Below are 17650 nucleotides of genomic sequence, written 5' to 3' on the forward strand. Positions count from 1 at the left end.
TACCTCTTCTGGTATTCTGTGCTCCAATGGAACCGATGGACCTCGGTTGATCAAGTAAGCTGCTGTGTTGACTGCTTCTGCCCAGAACTGCTTCGGTAGACCTGACTGCGTCCGAATGCTTCTGGCTCTCTCTGTCAACGTTCTATTCATGCGCTCAGCCACACCATTGTGCTGAGGCGTGCCGGGCACGGTCCTCTCCATTCTGATACCGTGCTCATAGCAGAACTTCTTGAATCTGGTGTCTTCATACTCACCACCATTGTCTGTTCTGAGTTTCTTTACCCTCAAACCGGTCTCATTCTCGACCATGGCTTTCCATCTTCTGAAAGCCTCAAACACTTCTGACTTTTTCTTCAGAAAGTAGACCCATACTTTCCGAGAGTGATCATCAATAAAAGTCACGAAGTAGTGTTTCCCACCAATCGACGCGGTGGTTGTTGGTCCCCAAACATCCGAGTGAACAAGCTCTAGCTTCTGCTTCCTGGGGGGTCTGCTACTTGCCTGAAAGCTAACTCTCTTCTGCTTTCCAAGTATGCATTCTTCACACACATCAATCTCTACTGATTGTAAACCTGGGAGTTTTCTCTTTGTGTGCATAACCTTCATCCCCTTTTCACTCATATGACCGAGTCTCTGGTGCCACAGCTTTGAAGTCTCATTGCCTGCCGCAACTGAGATCGAACAACGTGCACCTGCTGTCATATACAGGGTACCAGTCTTCCTACCTCTGGCAATCGTCATTGCGCCCTTCGAAATCCTCCAGTCATCTCCTCTTCAGGTCGGGAATATACCTGACATCCTTCAGCTCCCATACTGACCCATTCAGCTTAATCTTCACTACACCTTTGCCAATAATGGCACATGCTTGATCGTCACCAAGGTATACATATCCAAGATTTCCGGGGATATACTTCTCGAGGAATTCTTTCTGAGAAGTAGCATGGAATGATGCTCCCGAGTCCAACACCCAAGACTCCTCCTTGCTCTCCAAAGAGCATATCAGCGCATCATCTCCTCCTGAAGTGGAGGCAACGTTCACATCTGCATTTGCCTCCCACTCCTCCCGTGCACTCCTACACTGATTCTTGTAGTGCCCGGTTTTCCCGCACTTCCAACACTCGATAGCCTTTGAACTATTGGGATTTCTGGATTTGGATCTCCTATCATCTGATCCATTTCCTCCGGTTGAGCTTCTACCTCTTGACTCTGTATGCAATACTGAAGAGGTTGTAGCTTCACCCGACTCTCTCCGTCGGATCTCCTCACTGAGAACCAGATCATGAACGTCGTCAAACTTCAACTTATTGCTTCCCGATGAGCTACTCACAGCTGTGACCGTAGCGTTCCAACTCTCTGGTAGGGAAGACAAAAGGATCAACGCTCGAACTTCCTCATCAAACTCAATATCAACTGAACTCAATTGGGTCGTGACTGTATTGAGTTCATTGAGATGATGTGCTACCGATGCACCTTCCGCCATTCGCAGATTAAACAACCGCCTCATCAAATGGACTTTATTTGAGGCTGATGGCTTCTTTGAGAGTGCTGCCATAAGACCCGCCGTGGTCTTCTCCTTCGCTATGTTGAACGCAACATTGTGAGTTAATGTCAATCTGATAACTCCGAGGGCTTTTCTGTCCAGAAGATTCCAATCTTCTTCCTTCATACCCTCCGGCTTCTTCCCCGAGAGAGGTTGATTCAGATTTTTCTGATACAGATAATCCTCTATCTGCATTTTCCAGAATCCGAAATCTGATCCATCAAACTTCTCTATTCTCACCTTTCCCTCATCTGCGGCCATGGCTCCCACTTGAATCTGACTTCCTCTAGATCGTTGAGCTCTGATACCAGTTGTTGGGAATTTAAACGCCTAAACCCCTAATGCAACAGAAACGCAGTATAGAGAACAGTACACCAAGATTTACGAGGTTCGGCAACTGCCTACGTCCTTGGGAGCCACACAGTTAATTTCTTATTTAATCTAACAAGAAATTACAAATCAAGAGCAAATCTCTAAACTGAGATTCCTCAAACAAACACTGTAGCTACAGTGTTAATACCCACAATAAAATCCCCTCTTCTCTTTTCTCTCTCTTCTTTAATCCCTTTCTTTATCTCCCCTCAAAATGGGATTGAGAGCTGGAGATTTAGAAATCGCTGCTGCGATTTGAGAGAACGCTGCTGCGTTAGGGGGAGAACGCTACTGCGTTAGGGGGATCTGCCGCCAGAGACTGCGTCTTCCTGGAGCTCGTCGGAGCTCCTCCGCCGTCGTAGGTTGGTATCCACCCCCAACCTAACACCCAAGACTTTTTCAACGGGTGTTTTGCCCCCCAAAAGTAAATTTTTTGTTCTCTGAGCCCCCAAAACACAACACCCAAGTAATTTAAATATGTGAAGACTATAATACTCTTCTCTCTTTTTTTTATCTGTTATGAATTGAAAGAGCTTCCTCCATCAATTCTAGCAGAGAAGCTCGACGTGGAGGTCAGCGAGGTTCAGCACCTGGAGCTCGGCGAGATCGCCGGCGGGGAGGTCTTAGGTGCTCGTCGGAGATCTCGTTGGAGGCGAGCGAGAGGATCCTGAGCTGGGCGGAGGAGGGGAGAGAGGAGGGGAGGGAGCCATTGAGGAGGTTGGTGGAGAGGTCGAGGTGGCGGAGGTGGGGGAGGAGGAAGAGGTCAAAGGGGAGGGAGCCGAGGAGGCGGGCGCCAGGGAGGAGGAGGCCGACGAGGCGACTACTACTCAGAGTAGTTGACTACTAATATCAGCAACTTGAGAAGTCTTGTTGTCACAATTTACAGACATTTTATCTCAGTTCGTCAGCATTATCACTTTATGTGCTAAATTGATAAAGTGATGTTACTTTATATGCCAATACGATAGTTTATCTCATTATAAAATCATGTTATATCTCTATATGCTATATATTTATTGGATACATTTAACTAACTTTCTCTATCATTAGAATTATTACTCCTCAAGTAGTATATATATTAACACATGTCATCTTTGAGATTGACATTTTGAGAAGGGAAAATGGTTTCTGACTTGGGTTGTTTGGTTCAACATATTTTGGGAAAATTAATAAGAAATCATCTGACAATGGCAATTTGGTAATTAAAAAATCTTTATGGGTTTCCTAAAACTATGTTTGGTTCACAAAAAACGTTAAAGAAATGTTTTCTGTAATGTTGAAGAGAGTACATTGTTATATAGAAATCAATTTCCTCTCAATATGGGGTGGAAATTATTCATTAATTTGACACACTGATTTAAATAATAATTTTTTTACAAAACTATCCATTTCTACTTCTCAACTCATTTTTTTATAAAGTTGATTTCTCCTCTTTTTGTATTTTGAACCAAAGAAATAAAAATTTAAAAAATAAACGAAAACACCATTTTTTAAATTTCTATAAACTTCTCATATAATTTTTTATAGAAATACATAAAAATTAATTTTTTTATACTCGTTCTTTTTTTTAATTAGAAATTGAACCAACCCCCGCCACCCCACCCCCAAATTGCATGTGAGAAGTGGAAAAGTCCACTTTTAACTGTTACTTTGGTTAAAATCCGAAGAAATTAAAGGGACATGACACGTGATGTCTTGTCCCATATTTGATATCATGATACACGGGTCTATACGTAAAAGCTATTGTCTCCTACCGCCTCTTAAACTATCAAAATTGTCTTTGGTTATGGTTAGAGCTACGTTTGGTCTCAATGTCTCCTAAATTATTAACTTCATCTATGTATAACTCCAAGCCTAGTTTAGACTCACCTTAATTACCCCGTTCAACTATTACTTTCATCTCATAAATTCATTTAAAACACAAACTATAATAAACAAAAAGAGGTACTAGATACTGAAAGTGATAATTCACAAAGTAATTAAGCATGAATGAGGACAAATTTTCAAAACCAACCTATTTACAAATTTAATCGCAGAAAACAACCCATTTCAAATTTAATTGCAAAAACCGACCTGGTTTCAGCCTTGGCGCTGAAACCAGGTCGGTTTTTGTGAAAAAACTTTCGAAACTTCACGGGAGTTGAACTCCCGTGAAGTTTTCCAGTACAAAAAAAAAAATTGAACAACGAAACTTCACGGGAGTTCAACTCCCGTGAAGTTTCGGATAAAAATTTTCAAAAACCGACCTGGTTTCAGCTCCAAGGCTGAAACCAGGTCGGTTTTTGCAATTAAATTTGAAATGGGTTGTTTTCTGCGATTAAATTTGTAAATAGGTTGGTTTTGAAAATTTGTCCGCATGAATGAATCTAAGCATTTAGGGGGTAAGACATAAAACAGTTCGAGAGGTAATTATGGACAAAATCAGTAGTCTAGTAGGTTAGCAGCCGAAAATAAATGCCTTTTTTGAAAAGATATATTTCATATCAACCTCCTCTTCTTCATAATTGAGGAATGATATTTTTTAGCATCCAAAAAAGTTATGAAACGAGAATTTGGAAGAATTCTGGCCCAGTTATTGACCAAATAAAACCTGATTATGTCATACTTAGGTTATTGCTAAAACAAGAATTAATCATGGCCTAGTTAGTATTCCATTTTACTTATTATCTCAAGCATTCGGCAGTATCTAAGGGTCTGTTTGACAACTCACATGCTAACCAAGTTAATAACACTAACTTGGTTAAGGACTTAATATGTGTTTGGTAAACTTTGTACAAGATCGAACTAATATTTTTTAGAAAAAAAGAGAGCTCCTTAACTTGGTTATTTTTGAACCATCTCCACATTAGTTCAATCCTGATTCGGCTAAGGCCTTAACCAGATTATTGGGAAGTTGTCAAACACATCCTAAATATAGTGTATATCAAATGATTTTTTGAACGAATATATTACTTAAATAGTCAAGTTCCTGTATGCATTTGACTTTGATAGTTCAATCCAAGCTATCTAGCATACGCTTAGGGATGGGCATTGGCCGATTCGAACAGCGGGTCGAACCGGCCTTGGCTGCCTTGGGTCAAGACCCGGCGCAACCCACAATTGGTTGGGCCTAACCGAGCTCGTGGTATAGTTGGGTCATGGGTCATGCTAGGTTCGGCTTTAAACACTGTGGACAGAGAACAAGATCAGCCCACACTCGACTCAGCCCATGCCTGACCCGGTCCGACCCGGCGCGACCCAGCTCGTCTAGGATGATATTTATATTTTTCTCAGAAAATTCTAGCCCAACCCAATTATATGTTTGATAATAACTCAACCCAACCCAAATTACTTTTGTTATGCATTGATAGCCCAGCACAACAATCAGCCCATCACAAGAAAAATACTCAAATTATTACGAACGTTTTATCTTTTGAGATAACTGCATCACCAATAAAGATATAGACTTTAGACTTTACAGAAAAATAATATACAAGTTTTTTATTTTTAAACTAAACATACTAGTATTGAAAAGAAAGAATTGAAAAGAATAAAAATTAAACAGAAAAAAGAATGTGAATGAGCTGACACGTGATCGAACCACAATGCAGTGGGTTGGACCTAGGCCGGCCCTGTACGGGCCGTGGGTAAGGAGTCAAACCGGCCCTGCACAGTCACCCCTGTGTATGCAGCATTAGAAAGCTCCTTTGGTGTAGGTTTGATGAGGTCTCAACTTAGACACGAATTTACTCCTCTACACTTAAAGGAAAAATCTATTACTTACTATTCATGCTACAATAAAGAACTACAGTGAATTACTATAGCAAGAATAGTATATTTTTTAGGTCATCTTCTATATGTAGAGGAGTAAAATTACTATTTATACAACAGTATTTTACTGTATCATAAAAAAATAGCCTTTTAAATATAGAGCAATAGATATAATTTCTAATTTTAAATATATAATAATCAAATATTAAACCTTAGAGGGAGACTGGTTCAAAATAGAATGCTTTAAAAAAAGGGAAAAATCCTCTTTTAACCCAAAGTTTTACCCCAACTTATTTAAAAACTCACTCATTTTTTAAAACATCAATAGACTCATTGTATCCCATCCCACTTATTTTTAAACCCAACATGTATAATACACCCTTATTTGTACTGTATTTATCCAATAACTTGAAAAATCCTAAACTACCCTTCATCCCCAAACTGATCTCTCCTTCTCCTCCAACTGAGCCCAGAGCTTTCTTCTTCCTTCCTGTTCTCCTTCAACCACTACCACCAACTTCCTCCTCTCCCCTCACTTCACTTCCCCTCCTTCCTCAAGCCCATCAACCTCTGCATCCACCGCCCCCTATCTCCCCTCACCGCCACGTCACCCATCACCGTCGACCTTGAAGCAGATGAATATCCCACTAATGATTTTAACATTGACTCCCTGCAGTCCGCCGACGTGGCTGCAGGCAAGGACCCGAAGCACTTGTCGTTGTCGCTAGTGGACGGAGCTTGAGGAGCACCTGGAGTAATGACGAAGGTCGAAGATCGCCTGGCTTTGTAAGGAGCTGCTTTCGCATAAGCCGACGACGATGGTGAGGATCCTTGACGCTCAAAGGAAGTGGGTTCGACATGAGGAGGTGGGTTATGTTGTTCTCCATTACAAGTCAGGTTAGTATAACTCTTTGCCCACCACATGTTCGTTGAATTTACGCTTAGTGTTCTCTCTTGTCAATATTTGATTTTGATGATTTTTGGTTACTCAACTTCTAATTTTCTTCTCGTGGACTTTTTGTTGGTGTTGAGAATGGTGAAGAGTTGCAACATAAAAATTCTAATTTTCTTATTGCTTGGTGGTCCTTCAGATTATTATTGTTCTTGTGGGTTTTGATAATTTGAATCATTACGACATCAAAATCGATATTACTTTCATGTATTTTGATTTAGAAATGCACGATAAGTTAGAATTGATATTGCATAAAAGCTTATAGATGAATCCTTTGAAAGTGGTATGAATCCTCTTATGTCAGTGTTTCATGATATTACTTTCATGTATTTTGCTTTGGAAATGCACAATAAGTCAGAATTGGCAGTTAATAAAATTTTCTTATCATGCAATCATTGATTGTGACATTTGTTTGTGCAGGAGCGTAGATTATAGCATTTTCATGATGAGATACATATATTTTATCATCAATGGCACACCTCCATTCATTCATCAAACGATTGTGAACTCCTAAGAGCAAAGATCACGATTGCATTTGTCATGAAGAAATTAAAAAATCTGCTAGAAAATATTGTAATTATTGTGCATGCTGTAATCATGAATGATGCTCTTTGGATTTTGGAAAAGTACAACTCTCATAGTAAAGTACTGCATGGTATGATGATCTTTGTAGTGGTGATGTGTAATTATTGTCTCATGCTGTAATTATGTTCTTATTGTTGAAATTATATCGTTTTAGAGTTTGGATAAATTTTGGTGATTTTAGATTTTTTCATTGTTTAATGTTAGATATGAAAGATGCTCCGCATGTCCTCTCTAAATTTTCCAGTATTTTAAAAAATATAGCACTTTATGGGAAAGTATAACAGCTTATGGATAAAGTATAGCATCTTATGGTAATGTATATCACTTTATGACAATAGTATAGCACTTTATTGAAAAAGTATAGCACTTTATGATCTCTGAAAATTCCGCAACTTAGTGGGATAAACCAAATTAGTTTTTTCTCAGAGCAATGCAAACACTCGATGACCTATATTATGTGTTGCTTGATCAATTATCCTCCTCGATGAGAGGTTCTCGCTCAATTTTCCAGTTATTGATAAAGTGTAGTACTTTATGGGAAAGTATAGTAGCTTATTGATAAAGTATAACACCTTATGATAATGTATAACACTTTATGGCAATAGTATAACATCTTATTAAAAAAGTATAGCATTTTATGATCTCTAGAAAGTATAACACTTTATGGAAAAGTATAACAGCTTATTGATAAAGTATAGCAGCTTATTGATAAAGTATAGCACATTATGGTAATGTATAGAACTTTATGGCAATAGTATAGCACCTTATTGAAAAAGTAAAGCAATTTATGATCTCTGGAAATTCCGTAACTTAGTGTGATAAACCAAATAAGTTTTTTTCAGAGCAATGCAAACACTCGATGACCTATATTATGTGTTGCTTGATCAATTATCCTCCTCGACAAGACGTCCTCGCTCAATTTTCTAGCTTTTAGCAAAGTATAGCACTTTATGGGAAAGTATAGCAGCTTATTGATAAAATATAACACCTTATAGCAAAGTGTAGCACCTTATGGTAATAGTATAGCACCTTATCGATAAAGTATAACACCTTATGATCTCTAGAAATTTAGCAACTTATTACGTTGCGATAAACCAAATTAGTTTTTTTAGGACCATGCAAACACTCGATGACCAATATTATGTGTCGCGTGACCAATTATCCACCTCGACGAGGGGTCCTCGCTCAATTTTCTAGCTTTTGACAAAGTATAGTATTTTATGGGAAAGTATAACAGTTTATTGATAAAGTATAGCACCTTATGACAAAGTATAGCACCTTATGGCACTAGTATAGTATATTATCAACAAAGTATAACACCTTATGGTCTCTGAAAATTCAGCAACTTATTGCGTTGCGATAAGCCAAATCAGTTTTTTTTAGAGCCATGCAAACACTCGATGACCTATGTTATGTATCGCGTGACCAATTATCCACCTCGACGAGGGGTTCTCACTTAATTTTCTAGTTTTTGGTAAAGTATAGCACTTTATGGGAAAGTATAGCAGCTTATTGATAAAGTTTAACGTCTTATGACAAAGTATAGAACCTTATGCCAATAGTATAGTATATTATCGATAAAGTATAGCACTTTATGGTCTCTAGAAATTTAGCAACTTATTGTGATAAACCAAATCAGTTTTTTAGGGCCATGCAAACACTCGATAACCTACGTTATGTGTCGCGTGACCAATTATCCACCTTGACGAGGGGTTCTCGCTTAATTTTTCAGCTTTTGGCAAAGTATAGCATTTTATGGGAAAGTATAGCAGCTTATTGATAAAGTATAGCACATTATGACAAAGTATAGCACCTTATGGCAATAGTATAATACCTTATTGATAAAGTATGGCACCTTATGGTCTATGGAAATTCAACAACTTATTGCATTGCGATAAACCAAATCAATTTTTTTAGGGCTATACTAAAAAAAACTGATTTGGTTTATCGCAACGTAATAAGTTGCTGAATTTCTAAAGACCATAAGGTACTATACTTTATCGATAAGGTGCTATACTATTGCCATAAGGTGCTATACTTTGTCATAATGTGCTATACTTTATCAATAAGCTGTTATACTTTCTCATAAAGTGATACTTTGCCAAAAGCTAGAAAATTGAGCGAGGACCCCTCGTCGAGGTAGATAATTAGTCACGCGACACATAACATAGGTTATTAAGTGTTTGCATGGCCCTAAAAAAACTGATTTGGTTTATCACAATAATTTGCTGAATTTCCAAAGACCATAAGGTGATATACTTTATCGATAAGGTGATATACTATTGTCATAATGTGCTATACTTTACCATAAGGTGCTATACTTTATCAATAAGCTGCTATACTTTCCCATAAAGTGTTATACTTTACCAAAAGCTAGAAAATTAAGCGAGGACCCTTCGTCGAGGTGGATAATTGGTCACGCGACACATAACGTAGGTCATCGAGTGTTTGCATGGTCCTAAAAAACTGATTTGGTTTTGTAGGCTGTCTAAAAATCACAATGGATAGCTGATCCCCATGAGATTACAAGGCATTGGTTCCTTCAAATCAAGAAGCAGAATTCATCCTTACAACCAAAACAGAAGAGATTTCTAAATCATTGCATCCGCGGCATTATAATCGCTACAAACACGACCTCATGTTTGAGATGATTGATCTTGATGGCTGCGACAACAACATGACTAATATTATATTAGCAACTATTAGAGATGCTGATGAGCAGTGTAATGATTTCAGAAATAAAATGTTAGACTTAGTTGGTGAGTTGCTTGGTAGAGAGCTGTGGGCAAATATTCGTCTAAATATCACAATGGATAATTGATCACCATCAAGTTCCAATAATGAAAGCTACAATCAGATAGCTTTCATGCCAATAAACGAAAGCTGCAAACGGAGGACTTTTCACATAGATCGAGAAGAGTTACAATTCAACGACACTTCCGATAACTGATGAAAACTCTATTCAGCAGTCTTCATAATCTACAGTGAAAGTTACAATCTGACGACTTTCACACTCCACAATAGCTAAAGCTAGGATTACTGAATAACGGTCATTGCAACGCTCTGTAGAAGAGGTTACAGATCAACTAACCCCTTTTAAAATGCGGAAGTCATCCCCGCGTTACAATTCTGGAAGTGCAGGCGACGCTCGCGTTTCCAAGCTACAACAAGTCAAACGCGAACGACCCTCGCGTTCTTGAGGTTAAACCAACACCCGACCCCAACGTTTCCAAGCTGCAATAAGCAAAACACGAGCGACCCTCGCGTTCATTGATGTTCAGTCAACACCCAACCTCGCGTCTCAATTCTAAGACGCGAAGTTGGGGTTCTGAACGCCAGATTGGGCGTTTGACTCATTCAAACATGAGTCGAACGGTTTCAGAACTGTTTTCCCCACGATCTGAGGAAACCACGCCCACTTAGGAGCGGATTTAGAGGGCAGTTACAACCTCTTATCCCCCTATAAAAACTCAACAAACCCAACAGAATAAAGGGTTGGATTTTCAGCATCTAAACCGTACGGGTTTAGAGGTTCTTCAGGATCTCAACCGCACAGAGAGGCAGGAGAGACGAAATCCTTGGAGATAGGATTTTTGAATCGAGTTCAGAAGATCAAATCTAAAAGGATTCTTCAACAACAGAATATCTGCTTGGTCATTAACCGAATCTTCGGTTCTAACAACTCTATTCACAGAGTTCTAACTCGTTCAGAGTTCTTAAACTCGTTAAAGAGTTACCCATCAAACTTTCCACAGAAGTTTATCGTTCCCACGAGATAAAAGACGGTCGGATCGTCAACGGAGAGCAAATTCGACGCGAACAATCAAAGGAAGTACTCCATCGCTACCGAGAAGAACCCAGTTTTAAACAAAGGGGAGAACCAAATCCGTTCTCTTCTCTTTTATAATCAAATTGTAACCGGGATCGAAGAAATACAAGTCAAGTTTCTTTATTCTCTTTATTGCAATTTTTTTCCAACATACAGGTTTATCGTAACGTAATAAGTTTCTGAATTTCCAGAGACCATAAGGTGTTATACTTTATCGATAAGGTGCTATACTATTGATATAAGGTGCTATACTTTGCTATAAGGTGCTATACTTTATCAATAAGCTGTTATACTTTCTCATAAAGTGCTATACTTTGCTAAAAGATGGAAAATTGAGCGATGACCCCTCGTCGAGGTGGATAATTGGTCACACGACACATAACGTAGGTCATCGAGTGTTTGCATGGCCCTAAAAAAACTGATTTAGTTTATCGCAAAGCAATAAGTTACTAAATTTTTAGAGACCATAAGGTGTTATACTTTATCGATAAAGTGCTATATTATTGCCATAAGGTGTTATACTTTGCCATAAGGTGTTATATTTTATCAATAAGCTGCTATACTTTCTCATAAATTGCTATACTTTGCTAAAAGCTGGAAAATTGAGCGAGGACCCCTTGTCAAGGTGGATAATTGGTCACGCGACACATAACGTAGGTCATCGAGTGTTTTCATTTTCCTAAAAAAACTGATTTGGTTAATCGCAACACAATAAGTTGCTGAATTTTTAGAGACCATAAGGTCCTATACTTTATCTATAAGGTGCTATACTATTTCCATAAGGTGTTATACTTTGCCATAAGGTGCTATACTTTATCAATAAGCTGCTATACTTTCCCATAAAGTGCTATACTTTGCCAAAAGTTAGAAAATTGAGCGAGGACCCCTCGTCATGAATAATTGGTCACGCGACACATAACGTAGGTCATCGAGTGTTTGCATTGCCCTAAAAACTGATTTGGTTTATCGCAACGCAATAAGTTGCTGAATTTCCAGAGATCATAAGGTGCTATACTTTATCGATAAGGTGTTATACTATTGTCATAAGGTGCTATACTTTATCAATAAGCTGCTATACTTTCCCATAAAATGCTATACTTTGCCAAAAGTTAGAAAATTGAGCGAGGACCCCTCGTTATGGCTGCTATACTTTTTCATAAAATGCTATATTTTGCCAAAAGCTAGAAAATTGAGCGAGGACCTCTCATCGAGGAGGATAATTGATCAAGCAACACATAATATAGGTCATCGAGTGTTTGCATTGCTCTGAAAAAAAACTAATTTTGGTTTATCACACTAAGTTGCAGAATTTCCAGATATCATATAGTGTTATACTTTTTCAATAAGGTGTTATACTATTACCATAAAGTGCTATACATTGCCATAAGGTGCTATACTTTATCAAAAAGCTGTTATACTTTCCTATAAAGTGCTATACTTTCTAGAGATTATAAAGTACTATACTTTTTCAATAAGGTGCTATACTATTACCATAAAGTGCTATACATTGACATAAGGTGCTATACTTTATCAATAAGCTGCTATACTTTACCATAAAGTGCTACACATTATCAATAACTAGAAAACTGAGCGAGGACCTCTCGTCGAGGAGGATAATTGATCAAGCAACACATAATATAGGTCATCGAGTGTTTGCATTGCTCTGAGAAAAACTGATTTAGTTTATCCCACTAAGTTGCAGAATTTTTAGAGATCATAAAGTGCTATATTTTTTTAATAAGGTGCTATACTATTGTCATAAAGTGCTATACATTATCATAAGGTGCTATACTTTATCCATAAGCTGCTATACTTTCCCATAAAGTGCTATACTTTTTTAAAACTAGAAAATTGAGAGAGGATCTGCAGCATCTTTCATATCTAACATTAAACAATGAAAATAATCGAAAATCACCAAAATTTACTCAAACTCTAAAAGGATATAATTTCAACAATAAGAACATAATTACAACATGAAACAATAATTACACATCACCATTACAAAGATCATCACACCATGCAATACTTTACTATAAGAGCTGTATTTTTCCAAAATCCAAAGAGCATCATTCATGATTACAACATGCACAATAATTACAATATTTTCTAGCAGGATTTTTGATTTCTCTGAGACAAATGCAATACGATCTTTGCTCTTAGGAGTTCGCAATCGTTTGATGAATGAATGGAGGTGTGCCATTGATGATGGAATATATGTATCCCATCATGAAAATACTGCAATCTATGCACCTGCACAAATAAATGCCACAATCAATGATTGCATGATAAGAAAATTTTATTAACTACCAATTCTAACTTATCGTGCATTTCCAAAACAAAATACATATGAAAGTAATATCGAGAAACGCTGGCATAAGAGGCTTCATACCACTTTCAAAGGATTCATCTATAAGCTTTTATGCAATATCAATTCTAACTTATCATGCATTTCCAAATCAAAATACATGAAAGTAATATCGATTTTGATGTCGTAATGCTTTAAATTATCAAAACCCACAAGAACAATAAGAATCTGAAGGACCACCAAGCAAAAAGAAAATTAGAATTTTTATGTTGCAACTCTTCACCATTCCCAACACCAACAAGAGAGAACACGTAAATTCAACGAACAGGTGGTGGGCAAAGAGTTGTACTAACCTGACTTGCAATGGAGAACAACATAACCCACCTCCTCCTGCCGAACCCACTTTCTTTGAGCCCCAGGGATCCTTACCATCGTCGTTGGCTTATGCGAAAGCAGCTCCTTACAAAGTCAGGTGATCTTCGACCTCCGATATTACTCTGGGTGCTCCTCAAGCTCCGTCCACTGGTGACAACGACAAGTGCTTCAGGTCCTTATCTGCCGCCACATCGGCGAACTGTAGGGAGTCAATGTCGAAATCATTGGTGGGCTATTCATCTGCTTCAAGGTCGACGGTGGTGGGTGATGTAGCGGCGAGGGGAGATAGGGGGCGGTGGATGCAGAGGTTGATGGGCTTGAGGGAGGAGGGGAAGCGAAGGGAGGGGAGAGGAGGAGGTTGGTGGTAGTGGTTGAAGGAGAAGAGGAAGGAAGAAGAGAGCTCTTGGCTCAGTTGGAGGAGAAGGAGAGAGTGAGAGATCAGTTTGGGGATGAAGGGTAGTTTAGAATTTTTCAAGTTATTGGATAAATACAGTATAAATAATGGGTGTATTGTACATGTTGGGTTTAAAAATAAGTGAGATGAGATACAATAGGTCTATTGATGTTTTAAAAAGTGAGTGGGGTTTTAAATATGTTGGGATAAAACTTTGGGTGAAAAGAGGGAAAAAGGTGATGCTTTGTGAGAGGTAAACACCAGTATAGTTGTTAAAGGAGAAGAACAGAAGCGAACAGTGAAATCGATCGATTGATTGACAGGATTGGATCCCGACGCTAACGAATTTACCGGACTACCCCTTGCTTGTTTACTATTGATGGTGACTTTTCATAAACGTTTTTAATTTAGCTTTGATGATTGAAGAGTACGTTCATGATGGGATGCTATGAATGAAAATCAGTAGGATTCTCTATTAACTACAAGTACTCGAGTCCGCTTCTTGCACGGTTTAGGCACTTGGGGACAAATCTGTGAAATGGAAGCTGCCAGAATTGAAAAAAAAAAGTTTTCAATCATTATAACAATCTTTAAGATTTAGTGTAATAATAAAAAAAATTTAAAATAGCATCATGACAATTTAGATTTAAATATCGGTTGGTTATGAATTTAGAACGAATTTTTTAAAAATTAACATCGCTATGCGAGTTTAAGTTTTGGCAAAAAAACGATTCCTGATCAACTTATATGAACATTGTTAGAATATAAAAATGTAACCCTCAATCTTCACAATAACTTTAAAGTTATGATATTAGATTAAGTATTTTAAGACAAATAAATAGGACGATAACTTCAATTATGCAGTTAAAACATTTTGATTTAGTTATAACTATTTGTTTTATGTTATAATTGAAGTCCCATCGAGTCCTCTATTGTAGCAAAACAACTTACCCAAAATTGAGCATAAGTTATCGTTACTAGTTGAGCTTAATGGGATTTAAAATTATCACATCAACTGTAACCAACTCCAACCTGAAAAGCCTGACATCTTAAAACAAATACGTACAACAACAAGGCTATTTGGTTCCCTGTTTTTGAGGGAAAAACTTTCTTGAAAGCCTGCCAAAAGTACAAAAAGTATCACTTTTTGGCAGGCTTCAGCCAAAATCTTCCTTTAAAAAGGAAGAGTTTGGCTGAAAACCTGTCAAAAAGTGATATTTTTGGTACTTTTGGCAAGCTTTCACGAAAGCCTTTCCCTCAAAAACAGGGAACCAAACCGCCCCTATTAGACGCGGATCTTGAAATTTAAAATCAAACATGCAACTATAATTATAGTGTATTGTTATGTGTGCATTCTGTTTTTTTAAGAACCCCAACTTTCTCATCTAAAAGAAGAAGAAAGATGCACACTGATCCGAGGAAAATTTTTAGAGGGTTAGTTGACTACGTACGTGGTATTTTCACAAACCGAGAACAATAATTTTTCTAAGGATTAATCAAAGAAATAATCACAGACATCCAAACAGTCATGATTACTACATTTACACTCCAAATTGGAGCTATACAATCAATTCTTTTGCTGCAGTTGAAGTTGCAGTAAAGATTGTTAAACTTTTGTCCCAGTTTTGTTAAATATACCAATCTGATCTTCAACTGCCATATTTACAGCTCCATCATAAATACGTTCATCAATACTCTGCGCTCATCAAAGTGATGAAGGTGTTCACTAATTCTTGCGCATGGATATAGATTGTCACAAACAATCCAGTCCAAATCCAGTTTTTAATAGTATTTTCGCAAATGTGAGTGTATATTCATGTTAGTTCATTCAAAAATGTAGATACAAGTAGGGGATTTTTTGCATATATATACCCCCCCAAATATACCATGTTTGCGAACCTCCCCTAAATCTAGATATTTGCTAATTTGTCCCACAAATCTCTTACACTGGTTATTTTATCCCCGTCAATTTTGGAATTCACTATTATACCCATGACTAAGTTAATTAAATTTTAATAAATTATTAAATTGTTAGAGAGAGGGAGGGAGGGAGGGAGAGACGAGTGAGACTGAGAAAGAGTACATGCAAATAAGTCACAGAACAAATTTAATTTAGTCAGGGTATCTACTAGTGAGTTTAAAAATTAAGCGGTAGAAAACCAATGTGAAAAATATGTGTGATATATAAGCAAATGTCTAGATTTGAAGAGTAAATTCGCAAACACACTAGATTTTGGGGTATAATAGCGCTGAACTTCGAAAAAAACTACCACAGAGTTATCAGCTGCCTACCTCTAATGGTGTGCACTCAGCTATTAATCTTCCGCTAATGTGTAAAATGAAAAATAATCTCCCTCTTAAGGGACTAATCAAGTATTAAATTTCAAACTGGACCACTAAATAAATAAACAACTGTCAGGTTCCCTTATTAAATTACTATGGTAAGATTCTCCCCTCCATCATTCAAGCTGAGCTCATTGCTCACAAGAATTCACTACTCCTCTCGTGACTTCCTTTTCCCCTTGTCCTTTTCCCCTCTCAAATATTTTAACCAATATTATATACCCATTAGTAATAAGACCATCTTCAACCTCTCAACACACACACACACACACAGAGAGAGAGAGAGAGAGAGAGAGAGAGAGAGAGAGAGAGAGGGGAATAATGGAGAGCAATGGTGAGTCATTTCTAAGGCAACTAAGTGTTGGCTCTTCTCCTTCCTCCTACTATTATCAACCAAGCTCTGCAAGAGGATCAAAGAGGTGGGGATCAAAGAAGAAGAACTTGACCCAAATGGATGATGACCATGATCATGTTCATCATGGTCATCATCGTATGAGGATGGGGATGGGGTTGAAGAAGAGGGTGATGGTGGTGATTGACGAGAGCACTAAAGCTAAGCAAGCCATGATGTGGGCTTTAACCCACATTGCTAACAAGGGGGATCTCCTCACTCTTCTTCATGTTGTTCCTCCTCCTCATCATGATAATCACCACCATCATCATAAGGATGAGCATGCGCCAAATCTTGCTAACTCCCTTGGATCCCTTTGCAAGGCTTGCAAGCCTGAGGTGATGTCATTTTTTCATTTTAATCCCTCTTTTTTTTTACATTTTTGTTGAAAATTCATTTAAATTTTAAGATAATTAGTAGTGGTCAAATATAACAAAAAGGGCTACGCTCTATCCAAGATCTTACCAACTTCCCCTGCATGGATTTGTGCTCCCTTTCTCTGTTTGGTAAGTGATGTTACCTTTTTTACACCTAATGATTAGATAGATTGCTACGTAAATGGTCCATTTTTAACAATGTTCTTCTTATTTGACCTAAATTCCTACAAAATAAAATTCTTCCTACTTGCGTATAATAGTTGTGGCTTAAATGGGTTCGATTTTCTTTTCCCTAGTTTGACGATTTTATGCAAATAGCATTTTAGGTTGCTACGTAAACGACTTTGACATTTCTTCTCTCTCGGCCTAAATTCCTATAAAAAAATACAATCTTTTCTAAGCTTTCAAACATTTGTAAGTTGCACAATCATCGCAAG

At 37.7% G+C, this 17650-nt stretch overlaps 1 protein-coding gene across 1 annotated transcript in view; it reads left to right on the top strand.

Moving 5' to 3' along the window:
* Nucleotides 16720-17650, top strand: part of LOC109825588 — a 2398-nt gene continuing 1467 nt past the window's right edge. Inside the window, exon 1 of the mRNA XM_020392447.1 lies at nt 16720-17174. Coding sequence (XP_020248036.1) covers nt 16767-17174 — 408 coding nt within the window. The 5' untranslated portion in view covers nt 16720-16766. The remainder of the gene's footprint in view (nt 17175-17650) is intronic.

This window comes from Asparagus officinalis, chromosome 10 (genome assembly GCF_001876935.1).
Source record: "Asparagus officinalis chromosome 10, Aspof.V1, whole genome shotgun sequence".
In the NCBI taxonomy this organism is placed as follows: Eukaryota; Viridiplantae; Streptophyta; class Magnoliopsida; order Asparagales; family Asparagaceae; genus Asparagus; species Asparagus officinalis.